The sequence below is a fragment of the Ammospiza nelsoni genome, chromosome 26 (assembly GCF_027579445.1).
Source record: "Ammospiza nelsoni isolate bAmmNel1 chromosome 26, bAmmNel1.pri, whole genome shotgun sequence".
NCBI lineage: Eukaryota > Metazoa > Chordata > Aves > Passeriformes > Passerellidae > Ammospiza > Ammospiza nelsoni.
Window position 1 is genome coordinate 4,935,073 of NC_080658.1, and position 25,794 is coordinate 4,960,866.

General features: G+C 45.2%; 1 protein-coding gene across 4 annotated transcripts in view; it reads left to right on the forward strand.

The window, feature by feature from the left end:
• Positions 1-25,794, forward strand: part of GPATCH8 (G-patch domain containing 8) — a 56,480-nt gene that overhangs the window by 12,971 nt on the left and 17,715 nt on the right. The window contains exons 2-6 of one of the 4 annotated variants that reach the window (XM_059489143.1): positions 3,691-3,765; positions 9,376-9,393; positions 11,465-11,537; positions 22,944-23,011; positions 23,834-23,920. In XM_059489143.1, coding sequence (XP_059345126.1) covers positions 22,985-23,011; positions 23,834-23,920 — 114 coding nt within the window. In that variant the 5' untranslated portion in view covers positions 3,691-3,765; positions 9,376-9,393; positions 11,465-11,537; positions 22,944-22,984. Of the gene's footprint in view, positions 1-3,690; positions 3,766-8,868; positions 9,394-11,464; positions 11,538-12,105; positions 12,262-22,943; positions 23,012-23,833; positions 23,921-25,794 lie in introns of those variants that run through there. The other 3 variants (XM_059489142.1, XM_059489141.1, XM_059489144.1) reach the window with 3 other exon arrangements.

Consider the following 25,794-nt stretch of genomic DNA (forward strand, 5'->3'; position numbering starts at 1 on the left):
AAACATGGTCAGTGCTTGGGGTTTGTGTTTGCCAGAAATGTATTCTCAACAGATCCAGCATTTATTTAATTGTTGGATTTAAGTGTTAAAGTATTTTGTGTTCTTCTGATTCATTGTCTTAAGGTACAGCAAAACAGAAATGTTTTATGGATACATTCCATGCACCAGTTTGTAGGATTGGAGAAGAGGGAAACAGATGGAATTGCCCCCAAGTTGTTCCTTAGCCAGTTCCAGGGATGAAGCAGCAAAGGGACAGACTGTGCTGCTTCCAGCTCCACAAGGCCTGGGATCCCCATGGAGGCAAACAGCATTGTTGTGGCCATAGCCATGGAGCCATTTTTATTTTTCTCTTACCTGATTAAACATCACTGGCCTGAACCCCCATAAATCCAACCTCACAATAACCATTGGATTGTCTGCTTGCCTTTTTCCAGGATGAGCTGCTTTATGGTGCAAGGGAATTTTCCCTTTATCATTTATTCTGAATATTGATAAATAAAGAGCTGTCTCTGTGATGAGTATTGATTTTGGCTCTGTTTGGACACTTTGTTATTTTGAAGCCTTGAATTTCCAAGCCTGAAACTCCCTCCTGAGGCAGGAGCAGGCTGGCAGCATTCCCACAGGGCCTGTTCCTGTGCTCCATGGCCTTTTTATTCCCAGGACTTAGAGACAGGCAGCACCTGCCTCTCTGCAAAGCTCCACTTTTAATATTGCAGCTGTTTGGACCAGGAGCTAGTAGAGATCAAGCACATAATAAACCCCAAAGAATATGAATATATAAAATAACCCCCAAAATACATGGAGTGGGTAGTGGTGGGATCACCAGAACTCAGAGATAAAGGCTTTGTTTGCTCTCTGATGCTCTGAGCACAGGGAGTGCTCAGCCTTTTGCATGGTGCAGGGAGGAGATGTTGTTTTAAGCACTGAAGAAGGGACTTGTGAAGCCTCAGAGCAGCCAGGAGTGCTGCCCTTGGTAAAAACAGCTTTGAGTGCCTTGCAGGGAGCCCCCAGAGGAGTGGGCAGCAATATTTAACTATTCCTGATAATTTATAGGTCTGTGCTGAGCTACCTGCAGGCAGCAGGTGAAAGGAGGCACAGGGATGTGTCTGGGTTTGTGCTGAGAGGATTTCATCTGTTAACTGAACATTATATGAGTTTAATGTTTTAATAGATGAAGTTCAGCAGTGTATTTTGCCAGTGTTGGAAATCTCTGCACTCCTGACTGTTCTGGTTCTTTTGTACACTATATTTTTTTACACTGAGGCAGGTTTTTGGTGTGTTTTGGTGTGGGCTGCTGGACTCCTCACACACACAGTCTGTGCATCCACACCACGCTGTCTCTGAGCTTTGTTAGCCTTCCAAAGCAGCTCCACGACTGCTTGTGCATAGTAAGTTTGCCTTCAGCTTGCTCCTTGAAGGCTGTCCAAAAAAAAAAAAAAAGAGTGGGAGTGGATTGCTGCCTGCAGATGAAACCCCAGATTTGCTCTGGAGAGGCCATGGGAAAGGCAATGCCCAGGAGCAGGGCATGGCCAGGGTGAATTCACCACCAGGATGGGCTGGAACTGGGGCCCCAGCATCAAAGCACCTTCTCCTGGCACCAGGTTTCAGGATGTTCCCTTGCAGATTTACATTGCTGCATAGAACACTCCTTCCAGAGGATTTTTGGAGGCTTGTAGTGTTCCAGCTGTCAGTCTGTTACAACTGCAGTTTGCTCTTTCAGATGCTGGCTCCCATTAGAATTCTTGCAGAAGGAGAAGTTGGTGGTATTGGTGCAAGGAGGAGGTGACAACATGTTTCTCTTGGCTGCAGTGTTGTGTGCTCCTGCTCCAAGGGCTTGTGGAGCTGGGATGCAAACAGAGCCTGCCAGGGGTTTGGTGTGCACAGAGCAGCCAGAGAACCCAGAGGTGCTGAGGGGGCAGTGGGGGTGGCAGACAAGGCTTGGCACCTCCTGGAGTTGCTGTGACACTGAGTGGGGCCTGGGAATGTAGGAGAGCCCACTGAAACCACCCCCTTCAGGGGCTTTTGGTCTCATCCCAGCTGCAGGAATCTCACTTCTTTTGCTTCCAAGTGTGCAGCTGGAAGGTCTGAGTGTTTCCTTTCCCGGTCTGTGCCAGTGACAGTGGATGTATTACATCATGGACCTACTGAACAGCCAAAAATGGTTCACCATGTTGGAAATCTCAGGAATTTGAGGTTGCAGAAACCTCAAATTATGGTAGAGCTGCAGTGGAGGTGTTTGCTTTTTCTGAAATGGCCTAGCACCAACACTTGTTCTGGAGATCAAAGATTGCCATTGCTGTCCTGCTCAGGAACCTACATGCTCAGTATTCACCAAAAACATGGCAAGATGCAGTTTTTCCAGAGGGGATGATGATCTGCTGACAGGGGGGCTGCTTTAGGTTGGGAATAAGGCTGTGTGGTGTGTTGGGGGATCACTTCCACAGACAGATCACTGTTCACATTTGTATGAATGTATTCTCAACAGATCCAGCATTTAGGGTTTATTTAATTGTTGGATTTAAGTGTTAAAGTATTTTGTGTTCTTCTGATTCATTGTCTTAAGGCACAGCAAAACAGAAATGTTTTATGGATACATTCAGTTCAGATTTGTAGCAAGGGCTGCTCCTCACCATGGACCAACACTGTGGGCACAGGGACAGCTTTCCTTTGGTACCACTGTGGGTACCAGAGACCTTTCCAGGTCTGTGTCAGTGGATGTGTTGCATCATGGACCTATTGAACAGCCAAAAATGGTTCACCATGTTGGAAATCTCAGGAATTTGATGTTGCAGAAACCTCAAATTATGGTAGAGCTGCAGTGGAGGTGTTTGCTTTTCCTGAAATGGCTCCTCACTGTTGTGTTCCAGCACCAACCCTTGTTCTGGAGATCAAATATTGCCATTGCCATGCTAGCTCAGGAACCTACATGCTCAGTGTTCACCCAAATGTGGGAAGATGGAATTTTTCCAAGGAGGATGGTGATCAACTGGCAAGGGGGCTGCTTCAGGAATAAGGCTGTGTGGTGTGTTGAGGATCACTTCCACACACAGATCACTGTTCACATTTGTATGAATGTATTCTCAACAGATCCAGAATTTAGGTTTTATTTAATTGCTGGATTTAAGTGTTAAAATATTTTGTGTTCTTCTGATTCATTGTCTTAAGGCACAGCAAAACAGAAAAGTTTTGTGGGTACATTCAGTTCAGATTTGTAGCAAGGGCTGCTCCACACCGTGGACCAACACTGTGGGCACAGGGACAGCTTTCCTTTGGTACCACTGTGGGTTTTGTTGCCTTTAGGTGTATGAAATCACATGTATCCCTCAAGCAAATTCCTGGTGCAGGGAAAGCCTTTTAGTGGTGGCACACCCATTCCTGCTGCTCCTTGTCATGTGTGCTTTCCATGCTGGCACTGATGCTTGTGCTCTGTGTTTTCATAGACTTTCTAAGGAAAAAATCCAGTAAATGCTTGGTATTTTGCCAACTTTAATAGTTTATTATTGTCATCAAATTGACTTAGGACCAAAAAAACCTAAAAACTTACAGCTGATACACTGATGGAGCCTGTATTTAATCAGTTCATTTGTTATCAACATTATATGAAATGTAGCGCTTTAACCAAAGCGCGTGGACACTAAACTGTTGGAAATGTGTTCTGTGGAGCTGAGCCTGGTTGTTTTTCTCTTGCAGGGCAATCACTTTGATCAGTATGAGGAGGGGCACCTGGAGATCGAGCAGGCGTCTCTCGACAAGCCCATCGAATCGGTAAGGGCCCCCCCGAGCTGCAGCGCCCCCGGAGCTCGGCGTGCTGGATGCTCCTTGATGTGAATGCAGGCAATCTGAGAGCAGTGGGCACCTTGGTGGCAGGCAGGGGTAACTGGTGGTAAAGTGCATGCTGACCTTAAGTGGGCCTGGGATTTCATCTTGAACTAGTCCTAGAACTAAAACCTGAAATTCAAGTTCAACGTATTTCAGGAATTATTTAAAATAATACATTCATTCAGAGATATTTATTTTAAGGTTTTGTACTTTCTTTGAGGAATCAGTTTAATTTAGATGTGAACGTGATGGAATAGTATAGTGAAATACATTTTGATCCTTTTTAGTTTATATTTTTGGAAAAGTACCGGTGTGTTTAAAGTGTTAGAATGACACCTGGCGTATGGAGACAGGGATCAATGTTAGGCCAGCACTCCTTCCCCATGGGGCTGAAGCTGCCCTGAGCCTTTCTCTAAAATTGCTTTACCTTCAGTTAGGTGTGAAGACTCCTGCTGTAAGATGAGGAAAGAAATAGGTTTTGTTTAGTTTTGATTTTTTAATCTTCTTGGAGCTTCTTAATTTTTCTCTTTGCAAAGCACCTTCTGCTGGGTTTAGGCACAGCAGCTTGTTCAGCCTAAACTGGACCCACATTTGGCATTTAGCCTTAGCTAAGGTTCATTTCAGAAACAGAAAACATTCAGAAACAAGAAAACTTACAGTGAATAATCAAGGGACACTTACTGGTGTTCTGATTAATTCTAGATTTTTATTAAGTATTTATCAAGTGTTTCTTTTGCCTATGAATTGAAGTTCAGTTAAAGTTTCTCCACGTTAGTCAGCCCCTAGAAGAGCCAGGGTTAGCCAGAGCCCACTGTGTATTTTTGTTGGTGTGTAGGTTGGTGTTGTGTGTGTTTGTGTGCGTGTTAGATGTTTACCAAAAATTTACACAACTTGGGGTGTTCGACGTTTTTCTTCCGCAGCAGTTGGCCCATATTAGCTAAGCAGCCATGATCTGGTTTGTATTGCACGGTCTGCCTTTTTTAATTTCTTCTCTAGGGTTTCCTTTCCCCTTCTTATTTCTGTTCTTCTGGTCCAGTGAACACTGCATATAGTACCTACTGTCTTAATGTGCTGGCATGATGCTAGATTTAGGCATGGCAGTAATTGATGACGCATGAGATAATGCTGCAGAGATGGGAATTGTATTCACTCTTCTCCTGAATACTTCAGTCTTACCTTGGGACACAGGGATTCGAATTCAAATGCCAAGCTGGATGGAAATAAAATGGGAAATATGTGTTGGTAGCCTACTCTGGGCCACACTGGAAATTAGCATTTCAAAATAATTCAAATGCTGCTTACAGACCAGACTGGTTAGCTGATTTCCAAAAGTGCTTTCTCAAAGAGAGGAATAGAAGAGGTCACAGATTACAGAGAGGAATAGAAGAGGTCACAGATTACAGAGAGGAATAGAAGAGGTGACAGCTGACATCTCTGGTGCTCCAGAGGGAAGGATGCCCATGGAAGTGTGTAAAGCATGAGCAGGTACCCTGTGCCCACATGGGCTCACTGTGCAGATCTCACTCTCCACAGAAGTAATGCTTTGTGCACTTTGATTAATGCTGAGCTGCAGCAGAAAAAATAAATTAAATTATGGCTTTAATATTTTATTCTTGTCTCTCACATCCAAATGTCAGGACATTTTTAATCTTTACAACTGCTTGGGTAGGTACAGTTCAGCCTAATTGAAAACAGTTGGGTGAAGAGGACAAGAGAATGGCTTGGTTTGTGAGGAGAAAGAGTTAAAACCTCAAATTGTTCTTTAAAATCAAGTTTGTTCCACTCTTCTTTTGTCTGACATAGGAGAATCACAGAATCATTAAGGTTGGAAAATCTCTCTAAGCTCAGTGAGTCCAGCCAATCCTGCAGCACTGCCAAGGCCACCCCTAACCCATGTCCCCAAATGCCACATCTCCATGGCCTGTGAGCCTTTCCAAGATGGTGACTCCAGCACTTCCCAGGGCAGCTGTGCCAGTGAAATCCCAGGATTTCAGCTCTGGCTGCTGCACAGGGGGAGGGTTTGGCCTGAGCAAGGGTGGTGTCAGAAACTGCAGTCAGAAACAAAGTGGTCACTTCTGAGGTTTCACATTCCTTAATTCCCCATCTGGGGAGCAGGAATGACTTTGTTGTGTTTCCTGACACCTGTGGAGGTGGTTCTGCCTCCACACTGTTAATGATCAGTGTGCTCTTTGAATTAACAAATTACACACATGAGCAGAAGGGAGAGTTTCCTTGGCAGAATTCAGTGAGGTACCTCTCCTGCAAGATATTTCACCAGGAAAGGAGGGTTCATTCTGATTTTGTGGCCTTTTTTTTTTTTCTGTTTTGTGCTGTTTGCTCACCCAGAACCAAAATTGAGAGGGAAGGAGGAAAGGCAAATTGATGTTTCAGAACTACCACACATCTAAGTATTTTCAACATTAAAAAATTGGATTTTAAACCTTAACCAGTTCTCTGTTAGCAATCCAAATGGCCTTTTCCAAGGAATCAGAGTCAGGAGTGAGCCTGTGCTTCATGGTATGGAAGCAGTTTGGGTGATGAGCACCCTTTGTTTATGGCCATGGCAGTTCAAAGTGCTTCCCAGTTAAAATGTCATTCTTCAGAACAAAGAGTGGATTTAGTATATTCTCACAAATGTGTTCCTTGCAGCTTCCCACATTTTAGTGCCAGGAAGGTGCTCCAGAGCCTTGCAGGTGTTTGGAGATGGGGGGAGTGTTCCTGTGCCATGTCCCTGTGACAGTCCCCATGATGTGACATCCATCTCTGCAGCATTATCTGTTGAGAGGTGCTGACTGTACTGCTACAGCATGCAACTCAAAGGTGGCTGGAAAAATAGGTTTGGGAGTCTACAGATCATTACAATGTTGAATCATGTCCTCAATTAGCCTACTGGTGTTGTTGTTCCTGTGGAAATCCTGCTGTGTGCAGCTCATTTAGGCCAAAGATGTCTGCTCTGAAACATGCAACTCTAACCAGAGTGCATTTATGGAAAGCAGAGCTGCCAGGAGCTGGGGATGGACGTGGCCTGAACGAGTGCCAGCTGTTTTCCATGACTAAATTGAAGAAAGTATTTCATATCAATGGACTCTTCAGAGCTACAAATACTGATATTTTTCCCCCCTCCCACAAGTAACATTTTTTCTTGTTGTGCTTTGAAAGATGCTGCACTTACACTGGCTGTTCATGTCGGTGCAGTCACTGATGTCCATGAAAAATCAGAGCACTTCACCCTTTTTTTCTAAACTCAAGAAGCTGCATGCATTTGTTTTGGGCCATTTTGAGTTCACTGACTTCAGGTACTGGAATGGGAAGTCACAAATTATTGCAGCTTTAATAGAAGCCAGATTTTCTCCACGTTAATTCCTTATCTCTACTTGTTTATTGAGTCTCTTGCTGTGAATTCCTGGTTTTCCTCGTGCCAGCAGTGCAGATGGAGTAGCAGACAGCCCTCAGAGCCCCCAGCAGCAGCCCTGGCCCCGTGCAGGCAGTGTCAGGGGTGGAGCCACGCTGAGGCCAGACTGGGAATCACCCACTTACCTGGAGCTTGTTAGTTTGTCCTTGTCCTGACTAACAAATGTCCTTTCCCCTCTCTCTAATGCTGCTCAGTGCCTCGAGGGTGCCTTGAGCCCCATGCCAGGCTGCAGTCAGTGGTGCTTGGGCACCAGGGGCTGGCACAGCCTGGCCAAGGCAGAGCTGGGTTGTGGCACTGGAAATCTGTACAGATCTGTGGACTCCACTAGTTCCAAAGTGTCATTTGATGAGGCTGCTGATTTGACATTTAGCAGCAGCCATATGTGGACAGCGCTATAAATAATGTGCTTCTGGAAGCTGAATGGTGTAGCATTACTATTTGGCTTTTCTCTCTGGTCTTCATTGTGTCATCTGTAGTGAGCTCTAGGTTTTGTTTTGGGAATCTTTTCAACCTCTTGTTTGCATGGGTTCACCCAGTAGCATCTGATCCTTGCTTATAGATTCCTCCATACACAGTCAGCACAGCTTACAAGCCACTCAAGAGAGGAATGGTTCCTGCCCGAGCTGGGATGAGTGATGGGATCTCATGGAAAACCTGTGCTAGGCAAAACTGCTGTGGGTGACATCCCACAGGCATCATCAAAACCTTGGGCTTCTACCCATCTTTTAATTGTCAGCAATTTTTTTTCTATTGGCCAAACCTTTATCAGAAATTTCTGTTGGGGGTGTCCTGCTCAGGAATCACTGATCTGCATGGAAAGCAAGCAAGGGCATCTTGTCAGGGCACAGGATGGGGCTCTGGGAGGCCAGTTAGTCCCTTTGGATGAGGTTTTTTACCTCAGCCAGCTCTGTGAAGGTCTGGCAGACCCAAGGCCTTGCATTTCCTACACCTTTGGAGAAGTTCTGCTTTGTCTTTAGAGCAGAGCTGTCCCTCAGTAGAGCTGGCATTGTCCCACCCAGAGCTGCTGCATGGAGCATCCACAGCCTGTGCCCACATGGGCCAGGAGAGCTCCTTTGCTCACCCAAACACCTTTTGGGAGACTTATTTTGGCTGCCTCAGTAATTTTTACTGTGCTGTAATACAAGGAGCTCCCAAATGGCAGAGGAGGAAGGTGAGGAGACTCCTGGCAGCCTTTGCTGAGAGTGAGGAGTGTCCTCCCAGGCCTGGGGTGTTTCTGTGCGTCACTGCAGCTCTTCTGTAGGAAAACTGCTGCATGTGAGGACAGTCTGACAGCTCCTGACATGGGCAGGAAGCTTGCTGTGAAAAGCTCCATCTCTTCTATGTGAAAGTAGCTGTACTTTACACAACTTTCACTTAAAACTGCATTTAAAAAAAAGCTGTCAGCTGTTGCAACATTTGTTGTCCCATGTCACATTTTGGTCCCAATATCCCTGGATACTCCCTGGTATTAGGGATTAGGCAAGCCTGGCCTTCCATTATTTAATTTTTAGGGCAGGATTTTCATTTTTGCACTGAAGAGCAGTTCTGTCAGTCTGCCTCCATCAGAGGTCTGGGTTAGCCAGTGGAAAAGGAGGGAGGAGCTGAACATGGCCAGAAAGGAGCAAAATGATGGCCAGATCACAACTCAATGTTAATTTTAAATTCTTAGAGTTGTTCTCCTTATTCAGTGCAACAGGAGATGCTCCATTTCAGTTGAGTAGGATCTAAAATTAGGGAGTGGTTCTACTGCATAAATAAACAAATGGAAAAGTCTGGAGAGGGGAACAGCCCCTTCCTGGGAACTGAGACAGGGCAATGTTCAGGCATAATTCCAATTTATGTCAAACAACTCAGGACCATCCTCTTGAGTGGGTCTGTAAAAGTGGTGCTAATGTGTATAACCTTTCTAAATTTTTCTTTTTCCCTTTAACATTTGTTTCCCCCTTCACTGTCAGTCACAACACACCGCTCTTGAATCTCCCAGCTGGTCTTGACTTGTTGAATTTATTTTATGCTTTCACTCTTCTTTAATAAATACATTACTTGCAAGCAGTGAATTGAAAACAAAGCAAAAGAAAAAAAAACTACCATTAGTGATTGGACAGTTTCTTACTTTGTGTTACATTTAACTGTTCTTTTGACAGCCCAGTTTTTAAAGCCAGGTTCGTATGGAAATGCTTTCACTCCACTTGCACTGCTTTTGGAATAGCGTTCTGCTTCATCTGTCTTTATTTTAGTGCATTCATAACACACACAGTCAGCACAATGTCTCATCTCCCCTTGGCCAAGACTGCAAAGTACTCCTTGTCCTTTCAATTCTTTTGTTTTTCCTTTTTTTGTTTTTTCTTTTTCTTTTTTCCCCCCTTTTGGAAAACGCAGCCATTTTTGTCAGCACCAACTTTTAGATTTAATGATCCTTTGTTCAGGGTAGGGCAATTAAAATTAAAATAATATCCCAAACATATCCCAAGCTGCAGCCCCTATGTGCCAGGATGGGGCACTCTGTGGTCCTTGGGATTGGCCTGCAGGTAAGTGTTCTGTGTTCCCAACAGAGAGGGTGCCTGTGGGGGGATCCATCCTTCTTTATTTTTCTTTCATGGTTTATTTTCCTTTCTTTTCCTTTTTTTTTTTTCCTTTTTAAAATTTTTTTTTTTGACCTTTTATCCCCAGAAGTTTCCTTATGTCCCTTGGTTTAAATTTTTTTTCCATCTAGCCCTAATTATGTCCTGGGGCAGAGCCAGAAGTGTGGGAAAAATGTACATTATTTCTTGAATACAAAAATGTCTGACTTTATTAGGATATCAGGAAAAAAAAATCCAAAATTTGTACTTGATAACATCTTTTTGAGGAAAAATGTATCCATGCAGCCAATATCTTTGGGAAGGTTGTGCCTTTCAAGCTGATTCACCAAAGTTGTGCAAACCCTTGTGGTCATTTTCTTCACTGTGGAGGGACAAAACCTACTCTGGTTTCTGTTGATTACTGTTATTTAATTAAAGAAACCTGCAGCATATAGATATAATTATTTTTTGATTCCATGTAGCACTCAGTGTTCTGGAGTCACATCCTGTTATAATTCAGGATATTTCTGTGATACCTTAGCTTGTGGTTTGCCTGATGATAATTAATAATCAACAAGTTCATACCTGATTTTTATTTTTATTTTTTGTGATGGGAAGGTGAACAAGGCCCCAGCCAAGAGTCCTTCTCTGAGGAGCTGGGAACTGGGTGAACTGAGGAGATTGAGGTGGTTCCAGGGTGCTGTGAGTGCTCTGCTCTTTGTGTGGGGGCAGAAACCCTGCAGAAAACACAACAATTTCCCCACTGAGCCCTGCTCAGCCCCATTGCCAAAAGCTGACACTTAATTGCTGCGTCAGTACTTTTCCAGTTATTCCAAAATAGCTTTTTTTTTTTTTTTTTTAGGAAGATGAGACATTATGCTTATTGTTTCCCCTACATGCACTAATGGTTCCTTGCTGTTAACTTATTGCTAGGCCTGTTTCATTCTAACATCTTAGTATTTTTGTTAGTTTACATGTGAAATGCATCACCCAGTCTGTGCTTGAGCTCATTTTATTTAATTGATTTTATTTTATTTTTTGTTTTACTAACCTCACTGTTTTTTCAGTTTAATATTGGCTGCATGCTAGTTTATATATATATATACATATATAAAAAAAACCCAATCAAGTCTAGCCTGGATTTTGCTCTGATTGTGTTTTGGTTTCTAGTGGTGGGGCAGTCTTGCACTTACAACTTACTCAGTATTATAAAAGCCTGACACACAAACAAAATGACTAAACACATTGTAGATTTTCTTTACAAAAAAAAAAATCTTAAGTGGTGCTGTCTAGGTGATGGATATGATTGTATAAATAGCTTGATTTTATGCTTTTTACTGTCAATTTTTATTGGTACACTTTCTTTTCTTCCACATTGCTTTTTAGTTTATTCTTTTTTGATTTCTTTTAAACGTGATGCACAAAAGTTGCCCAGCACACCATCAGAAAGTGACCGTCCCCAATCCCCATCCCCCTGGAAAAATTCTAGCCAGCAATTTTTGACATTTGTCTTTCCCTTTATTGGGCATATATTGCCTTTTCAGTAGCATTTTTTTGCATGCATATATATGTAGAAAAAATCTCTTGCTCATCACATGTTTAAATGTCAGTGGGAAGGGAAGAATATATTATTGGAATATTTTTGGTTTGTTTTCTCTGTTCTGTCTGTCAGGATAATATTGGACATCGCTTACTCCAGAAACATGGCTGGAAGCTGGGCCAGGGATTGGGAAAGTCACTGCAGGGTAAGTCCAGTCCCTTGTGTCTGAAACCTTCAACTCCAGCCTTGATCTTTAACAAAATTATTTCTGCTTTTTGTTCCTAGATTAGATTTTCTTTCCATTATTAATATATCCAACCAGTTGCACTGTTGAGTTTCATATTTGGGAGCTGCTGCCTCCCTTGTTGGTACAGGTTAGAGCTGTGTGTGTGCTGGATGTGTGAGAGTCAGCGTGGAGGAAGGAGAATTCACTTTCCACACTGACAGGGAGTGGTGCAGCTTCCAACTGTGCTGCTGTTCTGGTGTTAAAAATTCAAGATTTGAGGGAGTTCCCATGATCTGTCAGTGCTCACTAGGGTCAGAAGCCATTAGAAGGCCAGGAAAGGCCCACCGAAGATGGGCCTTTGGCAGAGGTTCTCTGGATGGGAGAGGCTCACTCCTGCTTTCTCCACAGGACTGTCACAGGGTGGATTTATTCCTGATCCCAGCAGTTTGTCAGGGATTAGCAAATCTCAGTGGGCTGGCCCAGCACACACCAGACCTTGCTGTTTGAGCCTGAATCCTTCCTGTGACACTGAACCCCCTTTCTGTAGGAACCTGTGGCAGTGTTTGAAGCTCAGGTGTGCCCTGAGCCCTCAGTAACTCACTCATGTTCCTGTGCCTCTGGTCTGAACACCTGGGAGCTTGTAAGCCATGTTCCATGAGCCCCTGGAGATGGGGCTGTCTGTGCTCTGGAGGATTTTGCAGAGGTAACAAATCCCCCAAACTCTGGCAATGCTTATTAATCCTAAAGCTCTCTAACCTCTCAGGCAGGGCTGCCTTGCAGGTTAATGCTTCTGGCTTTTCTAATGTGATTTATTGGAGTTCTCTGGTTGATGCATGGCACTGTCCAGTCTTCTCATGTCCCTGCTGGGGCTGTAGTTGTCACCTGTGGGTCCTTCCTTTGGCACATGAGGGTGGAGCTCAGTGCTCTGTATTGCTCTGTGTGTCACCAGAGTGGAAACACAGAGACTTGAAAGAAGGAAAAGCCTTGTCCCAGCCCCAGGTGGAAAACACAGAGACTTGAAAGAAGGAAAAGCCTTGTCCCAGCCCCAGGTGGATCCCAAAGCACAGCCCAAGGGATCTGCAGGCTCAGGTGTGCTGGAGTGAGCTGGATTATGGGGTCAGGTCTGGGGTCAGGGCAGGGGGTGGTGCTGTCACCATGTCCCATGGGCCCAGCAGGAATTTGCACTTTGAGTCTTGTCCAGATTTAGATGTTCCCCCTGTGCCTCTCTGTGTGCTGGAGCTGTTCCAGATCTCTCACACTTCATTGGAGCTCTGCTGGTTGGGAGCAAATTGTGGATTTGGGCTCTGAGGGCTTTCCTGTGCCTCCTGCGTGGTCACAATAACCCACCAGTTTAACCCAGTTCAGTGCTGAAGCCTTCCTAATGCAGAATTTGGAGCATGTGCAGCAATTTCAGCCCTTTTGGAAGGGAGAAGTGCCCTGTCCACCTGCCAGCCAACTCCTCCAGAGGTCTGGGCAGGCAGAGGGTGTGGAAGGGAGAGGCTGCTGCTCCTCCAGCTTTTCTCCTCTGAGTTCTCAGCAGCCAGAGCCTGTGGCATTGGTGGTGATTGTGTTGGGAGTGTTTAATTCATTATCCAGTGACCTTTCTAATGAATATTAGATTGGCTTAAAAATCCAAATACAAAATGTCAGGAAGGAAACATTTGCATCCAATTTTAATCTTATTCTAAGAGTTTGAAGAGACATTTGATGTGCAGTGAGAAGAGAGGAGCAGAACAGAAGTTTCTTCCCATCTTCCACACTACCTTGCTCAGGAAAGACCAGGAGAGGTGTGTTCCTGTTAAACTCTTCCTGCTTGACACTGCTTGAGCTAAAATCTCACACAGCCTGTGGTGAGGAGGTGCAGCAGAAGCAGAACCCCTTGAAGCAGCCTTGAGCTGTGGCTGTGGTTGTGACCTCCTGCAGAAGGTCCTTACATCAAACCCTCAAAAATTTGGGCTTGCATGTATGGAATTGATACTGCATTCAGCTACTTTTGAAAGGAAGTGGATGAGTTCAGTGTGCTGAGTTTTGTGATGTTGCTTTTAATTCTAGATTTTCATCTGAGTTGGGGCTTCCTCTTTAGTTCTGTTGAATCCCAAAGTGATTCATCTGGCAAGCAGAAATGTTTCTGGTAGTTTTGTGGTGTTGTTCAGCAAGAAGCTCACACTGCAGGACTTCACCCTGTGATGGTTCCTTCATCCTGACCACCCACTGGGGGATGGAATCCTGTGGTGAGAGTGCTGAGTGTCTCTGGGTGGTACCTGTAGCAGCCTGAAATCTACACTTGGTGGTAAAAATCTGCTGGTGTGGTGACCCATGGCTCATTCCCAGGAAAATTCCAGAGAGGGAGGAGTTTTGTACCCCCTGGAGCAGCTGCCTTGTGGTGTAACACTGAGAAAAGCTGAGCCCTTGGGTAGGGAAGCACAGAGCCCATGCCCTGGGTGATGTGGCTGTCACCAGCTGTGTGAAACATCTGCATCTCTCACTGAACATCTGCATCTCTCACTGAACATCTGCATCTCTCACTGAATTTGGGCTGAGTGCAGCACCAGGCAGGGACAGTGCTGTCACCTCTGACCATGCCACTCCTGCCTCAGAGACACTCCTGAGGAATTCAGCAGAGTCATCCTTCAGCTCATCTCTTTCCTTGATGTTTTTCCTCATATTCCCTCACAAATAACTTGTGTTATATTTGGAAATGGTGCTTCAGCTTGCTAACAGCCAGTGAATATCAAAAAGCAGGAGAGGGGATTGCCATTTGACAGGGATCTTTATTAATTTGGAAAGTGTGGCTTAGGGAGCCACTTTTCCATAGAGATATGGGATGGTTGTGCTCTGACAAGTGAGAAAATGGTTATTGTAGCCTGTTTTATTTTTGAGGGAATGTCTGGAGTTGATAATCCAGGATTTTGTGTCTCCTGGAGAAATGAAAGTGGCAAAAGATCACTTAAAAGCATTGCCTGACCTTGGTGTGAAGTCCTGTGCTGAATGAGCCCAAGGATTGTGAATAAATTAGGAGTTACATAAGTCAGGAGGGGAATGAGAGGGCTGAGGGAACTCTGAATTCAGCCACACTCTAATGATTTCTCTTGGAATGAGTATTTCCCATGAAGTTAAAGTAGTATTATGAAAATCCAGGAGGCTGACGTGCAGAAGTAGGATCATTTGAATGGTACATTTGAAAATATTTTTATAAGCTCTTTGCCTTTTCCCTGTCAACTTTTTTTAACAAGTCTTGTTTGAAAAAATAATTGTGCTGAAAACTTAGGGATTTTATTTTTCCTTTTGGATTTGTGTGTTTAGTATGAAGTAATAGTTCTCTGCAAGACTGGAATGAGTTTAATCTCATTTAATTAGACCAGGGGAAGCTGAGTAGGTTGTGCTGCTGTTTCCTGGGTCATAGCAGGGCCTGGGGATGTTTGGAGAGGGCAGGAGGAAGGCTTGATGTTTACTGGCCATATGGAGGGGGCTCTGAGGAAGGATTGACCAGCTCTGGTCACAGGTCCAGCTCATCCTTAGCCAGCCTGGGTAACAACTGGGTTCAACACAGATTTGCTTCTCTATTGTAAACATTCTTGCCTGATTGCAGCCTTGACCCTTTAAAAGCAGCCCCACCATCAGTATAGAAGCAGTTACAAGTTCCTCTACACCACAAACTGTGTCCTGTATGATTAATTTGATATATTTAAGGTATCAATTTATGGTGTATTCCCACAGTATTCCCAAGACCAAGATTCTCCTGATCTTTTGTGATATCTCTGAGAGGTGAATCCCAGTGTAGTACTTTGCTATGGCACAGGAATCACAGGATTTGTCATGGCAGAGCTGCTCCCCAGTCACAGCTCAGGTAATGTGGGGGGCTCAGTGCAGCTCTGGAATTCCTGAGGCAGCTCATTCAGTGCTTGGTTATTGTCTGAAAACGCTCAGAGTGAAACCAAAAGGAGTCTCAAGGTGGGTGGCTGCTGGTCTGTGCTGGGGTTTGGATTCTCTCCAGTACTCAGGAAATAGAAGCAGGAGGTTCTGTTTAGGGCAGGGATGTCCCTTTTGGGGCAGGAACTTTCCTTGTAGCCTTTGGTCCTGAAGAAATACCTTCTGTCCCCTGCTTCCTCTGCCTGTTTAGCAATAACTTCCCTCATGTTTGCTTGTGTTTTTAGCCAAGTTTTGGCATCATTTCGGTGGAACTGTTCTGGAAGAACTGCTTCCATCTCCCTGGGGAGCAGCTCTGCTGATGTAACTGTGAGGAGAGGGCAGGGCTGTGCCTGTGTCTCTCTTGGCAGTGCCATGCAGGGCTGGGAACCCTTCCTGCATCCTGGTTCCCTTCCACTCAGGCTGAAACAATAAACCTGCACAGACTGGCAGGGCAGTGCTGTTCCTGCCCCACACTGATTGTATAAATCATCTGGTGATACAGGGAGCAGCAGTTAATAGAACGTTCTTATTCTTTCATTCTTTCAGCTAGGTAGCAAAGTCAGGTATAACAAATTTGGTAGCAAATGCTAAAATCCAATTCTTCCATCAAGCTGAATTTTTTGTTGTGTGGTTTCAATTAAAAGAAAAAGCACAAGTGGATTTGTGCTCTGACTTGCAAATTCTGTGAGGATAAATATAGTCAGCACTCCCCCCCTCAGCATCACTGTGGTGCAGTTCTTTGGCACATTCCTCCCCAAATCTGTTCAGAAAAGGGAAAACATTCCCTCTTGCTCCAAGGGCTGAGCAGGGTGGAAGAGCAGGAGTGTCTGACAAGTGCTGGAAGCTGCTCAGAGCTGCAGGTGAGGCTCAGGCAGGAAATGTCCTCTCCTGGCAGCCCCTGGGGGTGAGATGGAGCCAGATCTGAGTCCCCATTCCAGGGCACTGCCAGGTGGCTGCAGGCACTGCCTTTGCTGGATGTTCTCAGGCTGTGGGGAGCAATAAACAGAGCTCTGACCACTCAAGCAACTGAGATCAGTCACAAATGTGATCTCTTGGCAGCTGCAGCTTGGAGAAATGAGCTCAGGGTTTGAATTCCAGGGTTTTGAATGCTGGTGCTGTCACCTGCTCGCCAAATGGCCCCAGCTCAGATATTCATGTGCTTTCCATTTGTTGGCTGCTCTGATCTCGTGGAGCAGAGGGTGGATGGGTGTCAGGCCTGTGAACATGGAACAATGAGCATCTGAGGGGCTGAGGAGTGTCACATTTCTTTCTGGGTTTGGGAGCTTTGTAATAAATACAGGAAAACACAGGAGAGGTGGATAAAAATGCTTAACAGTGCCTTTATTCATTAGGTATGGGTTGGTTTGCAGTCTTACCCAAGAAATAGCTGTGATCACTCTCTTATCTTCTTGTATCTTCACTTGTCCTCACAGGAACCTCAATCCTGGCATGGAGGAGCATTTCCATGCTTGTGCTTGCAGCACAAATCACAGCAGTGGTTTTGAGTGATGTTTTCATGTGAGCTTAGCTTGAGAAACCTGGCCTGCTGTGGTTGCTGTCATCATCCCCATCTTCACTGCTGTGTTAAACCCAGCAGACCACAGACCAAGGGGGAAGTTTGCTCAGTGCCTCAGTGTCCTTTGGGGGAAGCAGTTGCCCCCTTGTTTGCTTTTGGAGGTGTAAGATCCTTCCCTTGATTACAGGTGGTGAGTTTGTGTCGCTTGAGTGGGTGTGGCCAGTGAGATCTGCAGTCATTGTGCTTTCAGTGTTTGTTGTGACAGACTGCCCTGGCCTGGCTGGGCACGAGGCCTTCTGGCCCTTGGTGCTGGTGCAGTGGAAGAGCAGTTTTGTTAAACTGGGAGAGGCAGTGGCCCTGCACAGCCTGCCTCACTCCTCAGTGCAGCCCTGAATCACAGCAGCCCCTTCAGCCCTGTCCACTTACCAAGATGAGCACAGACAGCAGCTCTTACCTTGAATTCCTGTCCTCAATCAAACCAGGAATTGTGGTTTTGCTCCAACTACTTCTTTGTTGCTCATTAATCCATTGCCCAGCATTTGGGGTAGGGATGTTTTTTGACCCAGACTCCACTACATTCCTTCCCCTGCAAAAGGAGCTCTGGTGCCTCAGTGCCAAACCTCAGCTTGGCTTTCTGCAAGTGGCATCCTTGGTTTGTGTTCTGCAAAGTTTTGAGCTCCCACTGGCAGTTTTCCAGTGATTGGGATGTTTACAACTTGACTTTCTCTTGTCATTTCTCCCCTGCTTAGTAAGGATCAAATTGACAGGGCAGTTTCTGTGTTCTTGGAAAAAGCTCTCTCCTCTCTGGAACTTTGTTTGCTACCAAGGATGAGGGACCTTTGTTTAAATCTCTTGATTGTTTTGACCCCTTCCAGAAATCTGACATAAACAGGATGAGCTCACAGATCTAATTCCCAAAGGGGACTGGGATTAAAGCTTGCCCTTGTTTGTTCATTTGCTTCTTGCAGCAATTGGAATGAGTTTGATAATGTGGTGTCACTTTTAGCCAGTGAGGAGCACCCCAGGCTTGCATATCAGTGAAAATGAGTGGATTTTCTCCTCTCTCCCCTTACTGAATGAGGAGTCTGAATTTTCAACAGGACAGCACTTGGTTTCTCACAGACTCTTAGGGAGCCCAGTGCTGCCAAGGCCACCACAAACCCCTGTCCCCAGGTGCCACCTCTACACAGCTTTTAAATCCCTCCAGGATGGGGACTCCTGGGTTCTGCCTAGGCTGGACAGCCCCTCCCATGAAGAAATTTCCCCAGTATCCAACCTAAACCTTCCCTGGCACAGTTTGAGGCTGTTCCCTCTTGTCCTGTCCCTTGTTCCTGGAAGCAGAGCCAGCCCCCCATGCTGTAACAGTCCTGGGAGTGTTGAGTGTTGCAAAATTCTTATCTTCAAAAATGCAACTCATTCGTGAGCACAGAGACTCCTCCCTGTCTCCCTGTTCCCAGACAGTGCAGCTGAAGGTGAGCCCTGGCCCTGTGGCTCCATTCCAGGTGTTGGTTGTTCACTCCAGGCACCTGTTTCCCTTGCAGAGCCTGCAGTGGGGTTTGTGCTGAGTGAACAAACCAGCCCTTACCCACCCTGGGCTGTGCTCATGAACCTGCCCTGCACTCAGATGAGTGAGAGTCCCTTTGCAGGAGCAGCTGAAAGCCCCTGCAAGGTTGTGTCTCACTGTGGGTTTCAGTTAAAGATGACAAATAAGGAGAAATCTTCCATGTCCAACAAAATCAGATGTTGTTGTCTGTGTCCTCTGGAGATGCTGAGTTTATGAAATTCTCCTTCAGTGACAAGTGTGATACCAATCACTCCTCTAGGATTTGTTTGTACCTGGGGGGAATTTCTATGAGGATGTCAACAAAACAAACAGGATTACAGTTCTTGTGTTCCATCTGTGCTGCATAAGGGACACAGTGGAAAGAGATTTGATTGAATTATGTTCACATAGAATTCTTGAGGTACTTTTTTTCCATTTTGTTATATCTGAATGCCCCTTTATTGGAGAAATTTATCTGTTGGGATAGGACAAGAAGTAGATGTTGTAAATTAAATAAAGGATCAATTTGCATTGGATATTAGGAGGAAACTCTTCCCTGTGAGGGTGGTGGGGCCCTGGCACAGGGTGCCCAGAGCAGCTGTGGTTGCCCCTGGATCCCTGGCAGTGTCCAAGGCCAGGTTGGACATTGGAGCAGCCTGGGATAGTGGAAGGTGCCCCTGTTCCATGGAGGAACTGGTTTTTAAGTTCCCTCCCAGACCATTCTGGAATTCTGTTGCCATGATGCTGTTCTTGGAGAGAGGAGTTCCTCTGAATCTGCAAATCTGTTGAAAACTGTTTTCTGCTTTGACTTGTTAAAAACAGGATCAAACATGGGCTGGTGTTGACAACGCTGGCATTGCCAGGCAGGCTCAGATGGCAGCTCCAGCTGGGATATTCCCATTCCAGAGGGCAGAGCAGCATCCTTGCCACATCCAGAGGCAGAGCATGGCCCTGAACCCACAGCCCTCCACATGCAGCATGACCTGTGTCTAATACCAAAGCCTTAGGATGAATTTTCCTAGGATTTATTCATTTGTAGCACCGGGGGGGAAGTATTTGCTCATATCCAACAGCTTTATGCAGTTAAACAGAAGGGAATGTGGAGAAGCCTGCCTGGCCACGTGCTCCCTGCCATGCAGGGCTCTGGGAAGGGAAGGCTCTCAGGGTTTGTTTGGGTCTGAGCAGTTTTTCACAAACTGGGAGAAAGGTTTTCCCATTTCTTGGGGAGAGGAAAGCAAAACAGGTACAGCAGGTCAGTTTGGGAATCTCATTTCATTTCTGAGTGCAGGGAATCATTACTAACCTAATTTCCTTTGAGATTGGGTTTTCTAAGGTGTGACTCTTGTGTGAGCTGTTTATTTTTTCCATCCTGATGGAAGTTTCTGCTTTATCCTCTCCATGAGGTTTTCCCTGTGTGTGGAAGTGTTTTATGCAATAACCCTCTCTGCTTTGGGGTCTGCAGTGCCCGGTCTGTGAAGGAGTTTGTGACCTGCCTCAAAAAGAAAATAAATGTCACAAGGTGCAGGGGGCTGGGCCAGGGACACAGCAGGATTTGCCCTGGGATGTGGAACTGCTTGCAGCCCTGCTGTGTGGCAGGAAGTTTAGGAATTCTGGGCCTTGGAAGCTCACCTTCCTTTCAAAGGCTGCTGGGACAGGAAGGGCTCAGCAGGGACCCCAGACCTGGGAGGCTCCCAAGCTCCAAGCCACGTTCACCTGCTGGGAAAGATCCTGTTGTCATGGCCAGCAGTAGGACAAACATTCCTTGAGGAAGTTCCTTCAAAGGAGAAGCCATGAGCTGGGCTTGGAGAGTCCCATTTTCCCCTTTGGCTGCTCCCCATGTCCCACCTGCAGCCAGGGACGAGGGGTGGCCCTGGGCCTGTCCCTGTCCCTTCACCATTGTGGCTTTCCTTGGACATGGAGTGAGGTCCTGCTGCCCCAGCTGGCTCCAGGGGATCCGTGTGGGGTTGGCACTGCTGCCACAGCTGTGCTACATGCCTGGATGTGCCACTTGTCACCTGGATGTCACCCATGAGGTTCCCTTCATAACAAAACGATGGTTCAGTTTAAAACAGAGGCATCGCTTTCTGCATGGAATATTCTTCTCTTCCCTGCAAGCAGAGTCCCTTTTGGCCCAGAATATTTGTTATTCCTTAAGATCCTGATTTGTTTCCTTTTTAAATTGCCTGCTTCCATGTGCCTCAGATCCTCCTTGGAGCAGGGCCATCACCAGGAGCCCTCCCAGCACCCAGCAGGAGTCAGAGCTGCTCCAGTGGCTCCTGGTTCTGCAGGGCAGAGCACGGTCATGGGGTGGAGGGGTGAGCAAGAAGCCTCCTGTTATTATTTTTTAACCCATCCTCCCTGCCCAATGGCCTATTTTCTGCCCCTAATGGTTTCTGCCTAACAAATGGTGTTTCTTTTTTACAGCGTTATGATCCTGGACTTGTTGTGGTGATGGTAAACTTAGCAGTGGTAATTTTTTATTTTCAGACTGAATTACTCCTTTGTCATCAGTGCACCAATGTTAGGCTTACTTTCTCTGTTGTAGCCATCATCCTTCTGCTTGGTCTTTCATTTTCCTTTCCTTTCCTTTCTTTATGCACACTTGTCTGATCCTTGTTCATTAAAGGGTATTGCTAAGAAGGGATGTTTCTGTTTGTGTTAGAACTGCCAAAATCAGTTTAAACATAAATTTTTAATACTGTCCAAACTTGATTTTTTTTCCCCCAACACGATGGGCACTAGCACTTGCTACTGCAATTTCCAAATAGATTTTGAATTTAAAAAAAAAAAAACAATCCAAAAAACTTTGACTGCCTTAGAAGGCAAAAGTACTGATGCATTGTTTGTGTACAGGGGTTTACCAGGCCAATGAGGCTGCATGGAAAGATCTCAATTGCTGGAGAAACAAAACAAAAATGAACCAAAAATACCCAAAAACAAAAAAGAAAAAACTTGAAAAAAAATTTGAACAATAAATTGTTGGCACTTGGTGCCAGCCATTCCATTTGGGTTCACCACTTACCAGTAAATCCCTGGCTGAGACGTTATGAAAGTGATATTGCACCTAGGAAGTCATTTTTATAACCTGTCTTTAATTTGGTCCTTTTGCTAAAAATTGCAGTCACTGCTTACTGTATTATACCATTGGGCATAAGAGAAACCTTGTCAAAGATGAGCCTTAAATATCCAAAGGAAAGCTCAGTCCAAACCATTTCAGATCAATGTGATCACTAATTTTGGACTTGATGGATACCTGCCTGTCAAATTTTTGGGCATATCAACAAAATCATAAAGCAATTAATTAAATTTATTTCTGAATAAAACCACATGTCTCTACTTTAAGGTTCAAAAGCCCCTCCAGGGCTGTGTTTTTGGCAGGAATTATAACTGATGCTGGCAAAGAGTTCACACCTATCCAGGTTTTCTGAGGCAGTTTTAAAGACTTTAACCTTTTGTGGAATATTTTGGCATGACTCCAACGTGTCAATCTTTTAGCCCAAAGGTATAATACCTGTGTATGTGTGTATAACAAAAAAGTTGTTTACACCAAACAAGAGCAATAATAAGGGAAGTAAACATTCTGTTTTTTCACTCAAGGTTTGCACTGGAAAAGGTAAGTACTTTGTCAGTGGGTTACATCACAACCACCAGTGCCAGTTGTGATGTAAAAAATCAAAATAATAATAATTTTAAAAAACAAAAAAAAAAAGCTGTGGTAGTAAAGTGCTTGTCTGCCCCATTTTGCTTTGTTTGGCTGGTTATGAGTGGATTAAAGATATGTTTTTTAAAAAAAAAAAAATCTCCAGCATAGTTTGATTAGTTCAAAGTCAATTTTCTTCGCAACCAGTCCTTTTCACAGCTTACAGGTGACACAGCAGGGCCAGAGCAGTGCTCCAGGGCTGGGGGAGCAGGGACCCACCCCTGGCCAGGCTGGCTGGTTGGGATGGGGGAAGTTTGGCTTCTCCTCAGCATTCCTTGCTCCTGGGGAGGGCAAAAGCTGGTGGGAGAGAGGCTTCCACATCTCTTACAGGGAAGTTCTAATCGATTATTCATGTGAAATGTGATTAGCAGCTTCTTCACTCTTATGGCAAGATGAGGAGCCTGATGTGGAAGCCTTAAGGAGAAAGCTCAAGTGTTGTTATCAGCCCTGCCCTAGGGCTGGTCATGGGGGAACATTAACCATGAGAAGCTTTTACATGAGCAGTTAATGTTCACAAAAATGCATTTGTCATCCTGAGTGCCGTGGGAGCTGGGCTCAGGGTTGGCTGTAAGCTGTGAGAATGGCTCGTGTTTGGTTCACTGTAGCTTTCTGGTCTCTGCACTCCAAGGCAAGATCTCTAACCACCCAAACCCAATGTGTACAGTGAGCTGTGGTGCTGGGCTGCTGCTGACCCCTCTCTGTGTGTTCCTCTTCCAGGGAGGACGGATCCCATCCCTATCGTTGTCAAGTATGATGTCATGGGCATGGGCCGGATGGAGATGGAGGTGAGCTCCCCTCACCCCTGCAGGGCTCCTGGGGAGTTGTGATGGTGTTCACAGGGTCTGAGGGTCAGGGGAGAGATGAGGATCTGACTCTGTGTTTCAGAAGGCTTGATTTAATAGTTTATGATATATATTATATTAAAACTATACTAAAAGAATAGAAGAAAAGGTTTCATCCAAAGGCTAGCTAAGCTAAGAATAGAATAGGAAAGAATGATAACAAAAGCTTGTGTCTCAGATAGAGAGTCTGAGCCAGCTGACTGTGATTGGCCATTAACTAGAAACAACCACATGAGACCAATCCCAGATGCACCTGTTGCATCCCACAGCAGCAGATAATCATTGTTTACATTTTGTTCCTGAGGCCTCTCAGCTTCTCAGGAGGAAAAAAAATCCTAAGGAAAGGATTTTTCATGAAAAGATGTCTGTGACAAGAGGGAAAGGCATTTACAGTGAGAGTTTGTGCAAAGAACGACTTGCTCTCGAATCAGTGCAGTAAGAAAACACTTGTCTGCAAAATACACCCTTGTCTGCAAAATGCATCCTCTGTTTATCCCTTTGAGCCTCTGTTCTGGGGTCTGGATGCTCCCCAAAATCCCTGGGCTCAGAGATTTCCCCTCCCCAAAGCTATCATGGGCCTGCCAGAGCTGTCTACATTAGGGGGATGTAAAACCCCTGTTGTACACTTGGGGTGACAAAGCAGGGAAAGCAAAGTACAACTTGCCTAGATTCTGTTTCAGCTGAGGTTGTTCAGTTGTGTTTTCTGGTAGATTTGATTGCAATGTATTTATGGCCCAAATTTCATCTTTATTTTGTTTCCCACAGCTGGACTACGCCGAGGATGCCACGGAGCGGAGGCGAGTGCTGGAGGTGGAGAAGGAGGACACTGAGGAGCTGAGGCAGAAGTACAAGGTACAGAGAGAGGGACGTCAACATCAGAGTCCTGGGCTGCTTGGGAAAAGATCTCTTCTGATGGGGCTGAGTTCTCCTCATCCTGCTGCAGTGATGGTGGTAGGAATTCACTGCTGTGGGTTTGGTCACTGTGGAGGTGATTTATATTTTAACACATTGGTTTTTCACTTCCTGGCATCAACCTTCCTGTTTGCTTGGCTGCTGAAGAGCCCCAGGATGGCAGCAGGGCTTTCTCCACGTGCTTTGCTCCTGTTCTGGAAGGAGCAGTCCTGGCGTGAGCAGGACATTTCCTTCCCCACAGATTTTTCCAGTGAGCCTGCCATGTCAGGACAAAGCCTGCAGGTGGTAGAGGGGCAGTTCCAGCTGGAGGAGGAGCTCTTGTGTTGTACTGAGTGAGGAGTGAACAGTTCATTGTGATGTTATTGCATAAATCCTGCTTGCTTTGAAAGGTAGGACATGGCTCCAGCTTGGAGAAATCAATGGGCTGGAGCTCTTTGGAAGAACTGTTCAGGCAGCATTAAAAAAAAGATAAATTCTGTATTTCTATGTGATTTACAAAACCTGTGGGGTTATTTTGTAAGCCAGGGGCTGATAAAAATGAGCTGTGGTGTTGGGGTTGAGCGTGACATGCAGGAGCATTTTTGGATTAGCTGTAACCAGGTTCTCTGTGGAGACATGGGCTCTGCTCATCCTTTAATCCACTCTTCTGCTTCCCAGCCCTGCAGTCCAGCAGCTCTCAGGAAAGCCTGCTTGTTCAATTGTCCAGAGACTTGGGGAGTACCAGGGTTGAGGAAGAGCCCAAGACATCCAAATGAAGTGTCAGTCTTGCATAAATTTTAATTATTTGAGAAATAATGGGAAAGTACTTTCAATGCCTTTAAAATTAAACATAACCTCGGCAAATCTAAAATTCCATTTCCCCAGCTGAACAGTTAATTCTTCAGGCAGTTTGTTCAGCTATGAAAATTTACAGCCTCCTCTCCTCTTTATTTTTTTTTTCTTGAGACCTTGACTTGCTTGGGGAGTGAACTGCAGATGTTTGGGTACCCAGGGGCGCTGTGGACTCCCCATCTCTGGGAAGGTTGGATGGAACCTGGTCTAGTGGGAGGGACTGGGTGAGCTTTAAGGTGCCTCCCAACCAAAACCAATTTGTCATCCTGGAGTTCTTGGGGTTTACAATTATCTTTCCCAGCACAGCCCAACCTCTGTTGCTCTCTTTTCTCTTCCTTCCCTCATCCAGCTTAGATTTTTTCAGGAGCTCTGGAGCAGTAGCAGTCTATCCCAGCTCCAGTGGGTTTTTATAAGCTCAGTTCATCCTTATCCCCTTGCATTTTGGTATTAATCTGTGAAAAATCTCTACAGCCATTACTTTTTGCTGCTCCACAGGAGTCCATTATGTTAGTGCTGATGGCAGTGCATCCTGATCAGCCATTCAGGGAGCCTCAGATAACTCTGCAGCCAAGAAGTGTGCTTTAATTCCCTTCTTTTGTAGAAATTCTGATCACTCAAATGCCTGGGTTTCATTGTTTAGCCACAGGATGCTTGCTCAAAAAAACCTACCCATGGCACAGGAAGCTTGTCTGGGATTCAGAGGAACTTTGAACGTCTGTGTTCTGTGCAGCTCACGCTGCTCTGTTTTCCTTTCTTGTCTTCCTGGGGACCTGCCTCAGGCTCAAAACTCCACATTTGTTGATGTTTTTCTTTTTTTTTTTTATTTTTCCTTGTCAAGGGCATCTGGTAATAGATGGAAGCAGGAAGTTGCTTCCTTTTTTATGTAGAATGAACAGTGCTTGAAATTGAAAACAATCCCAAACATGAGCACTAACATTTTTTATATATATTTTTTCCTCTCCTTGGGTGTTGAATTTTTTAAT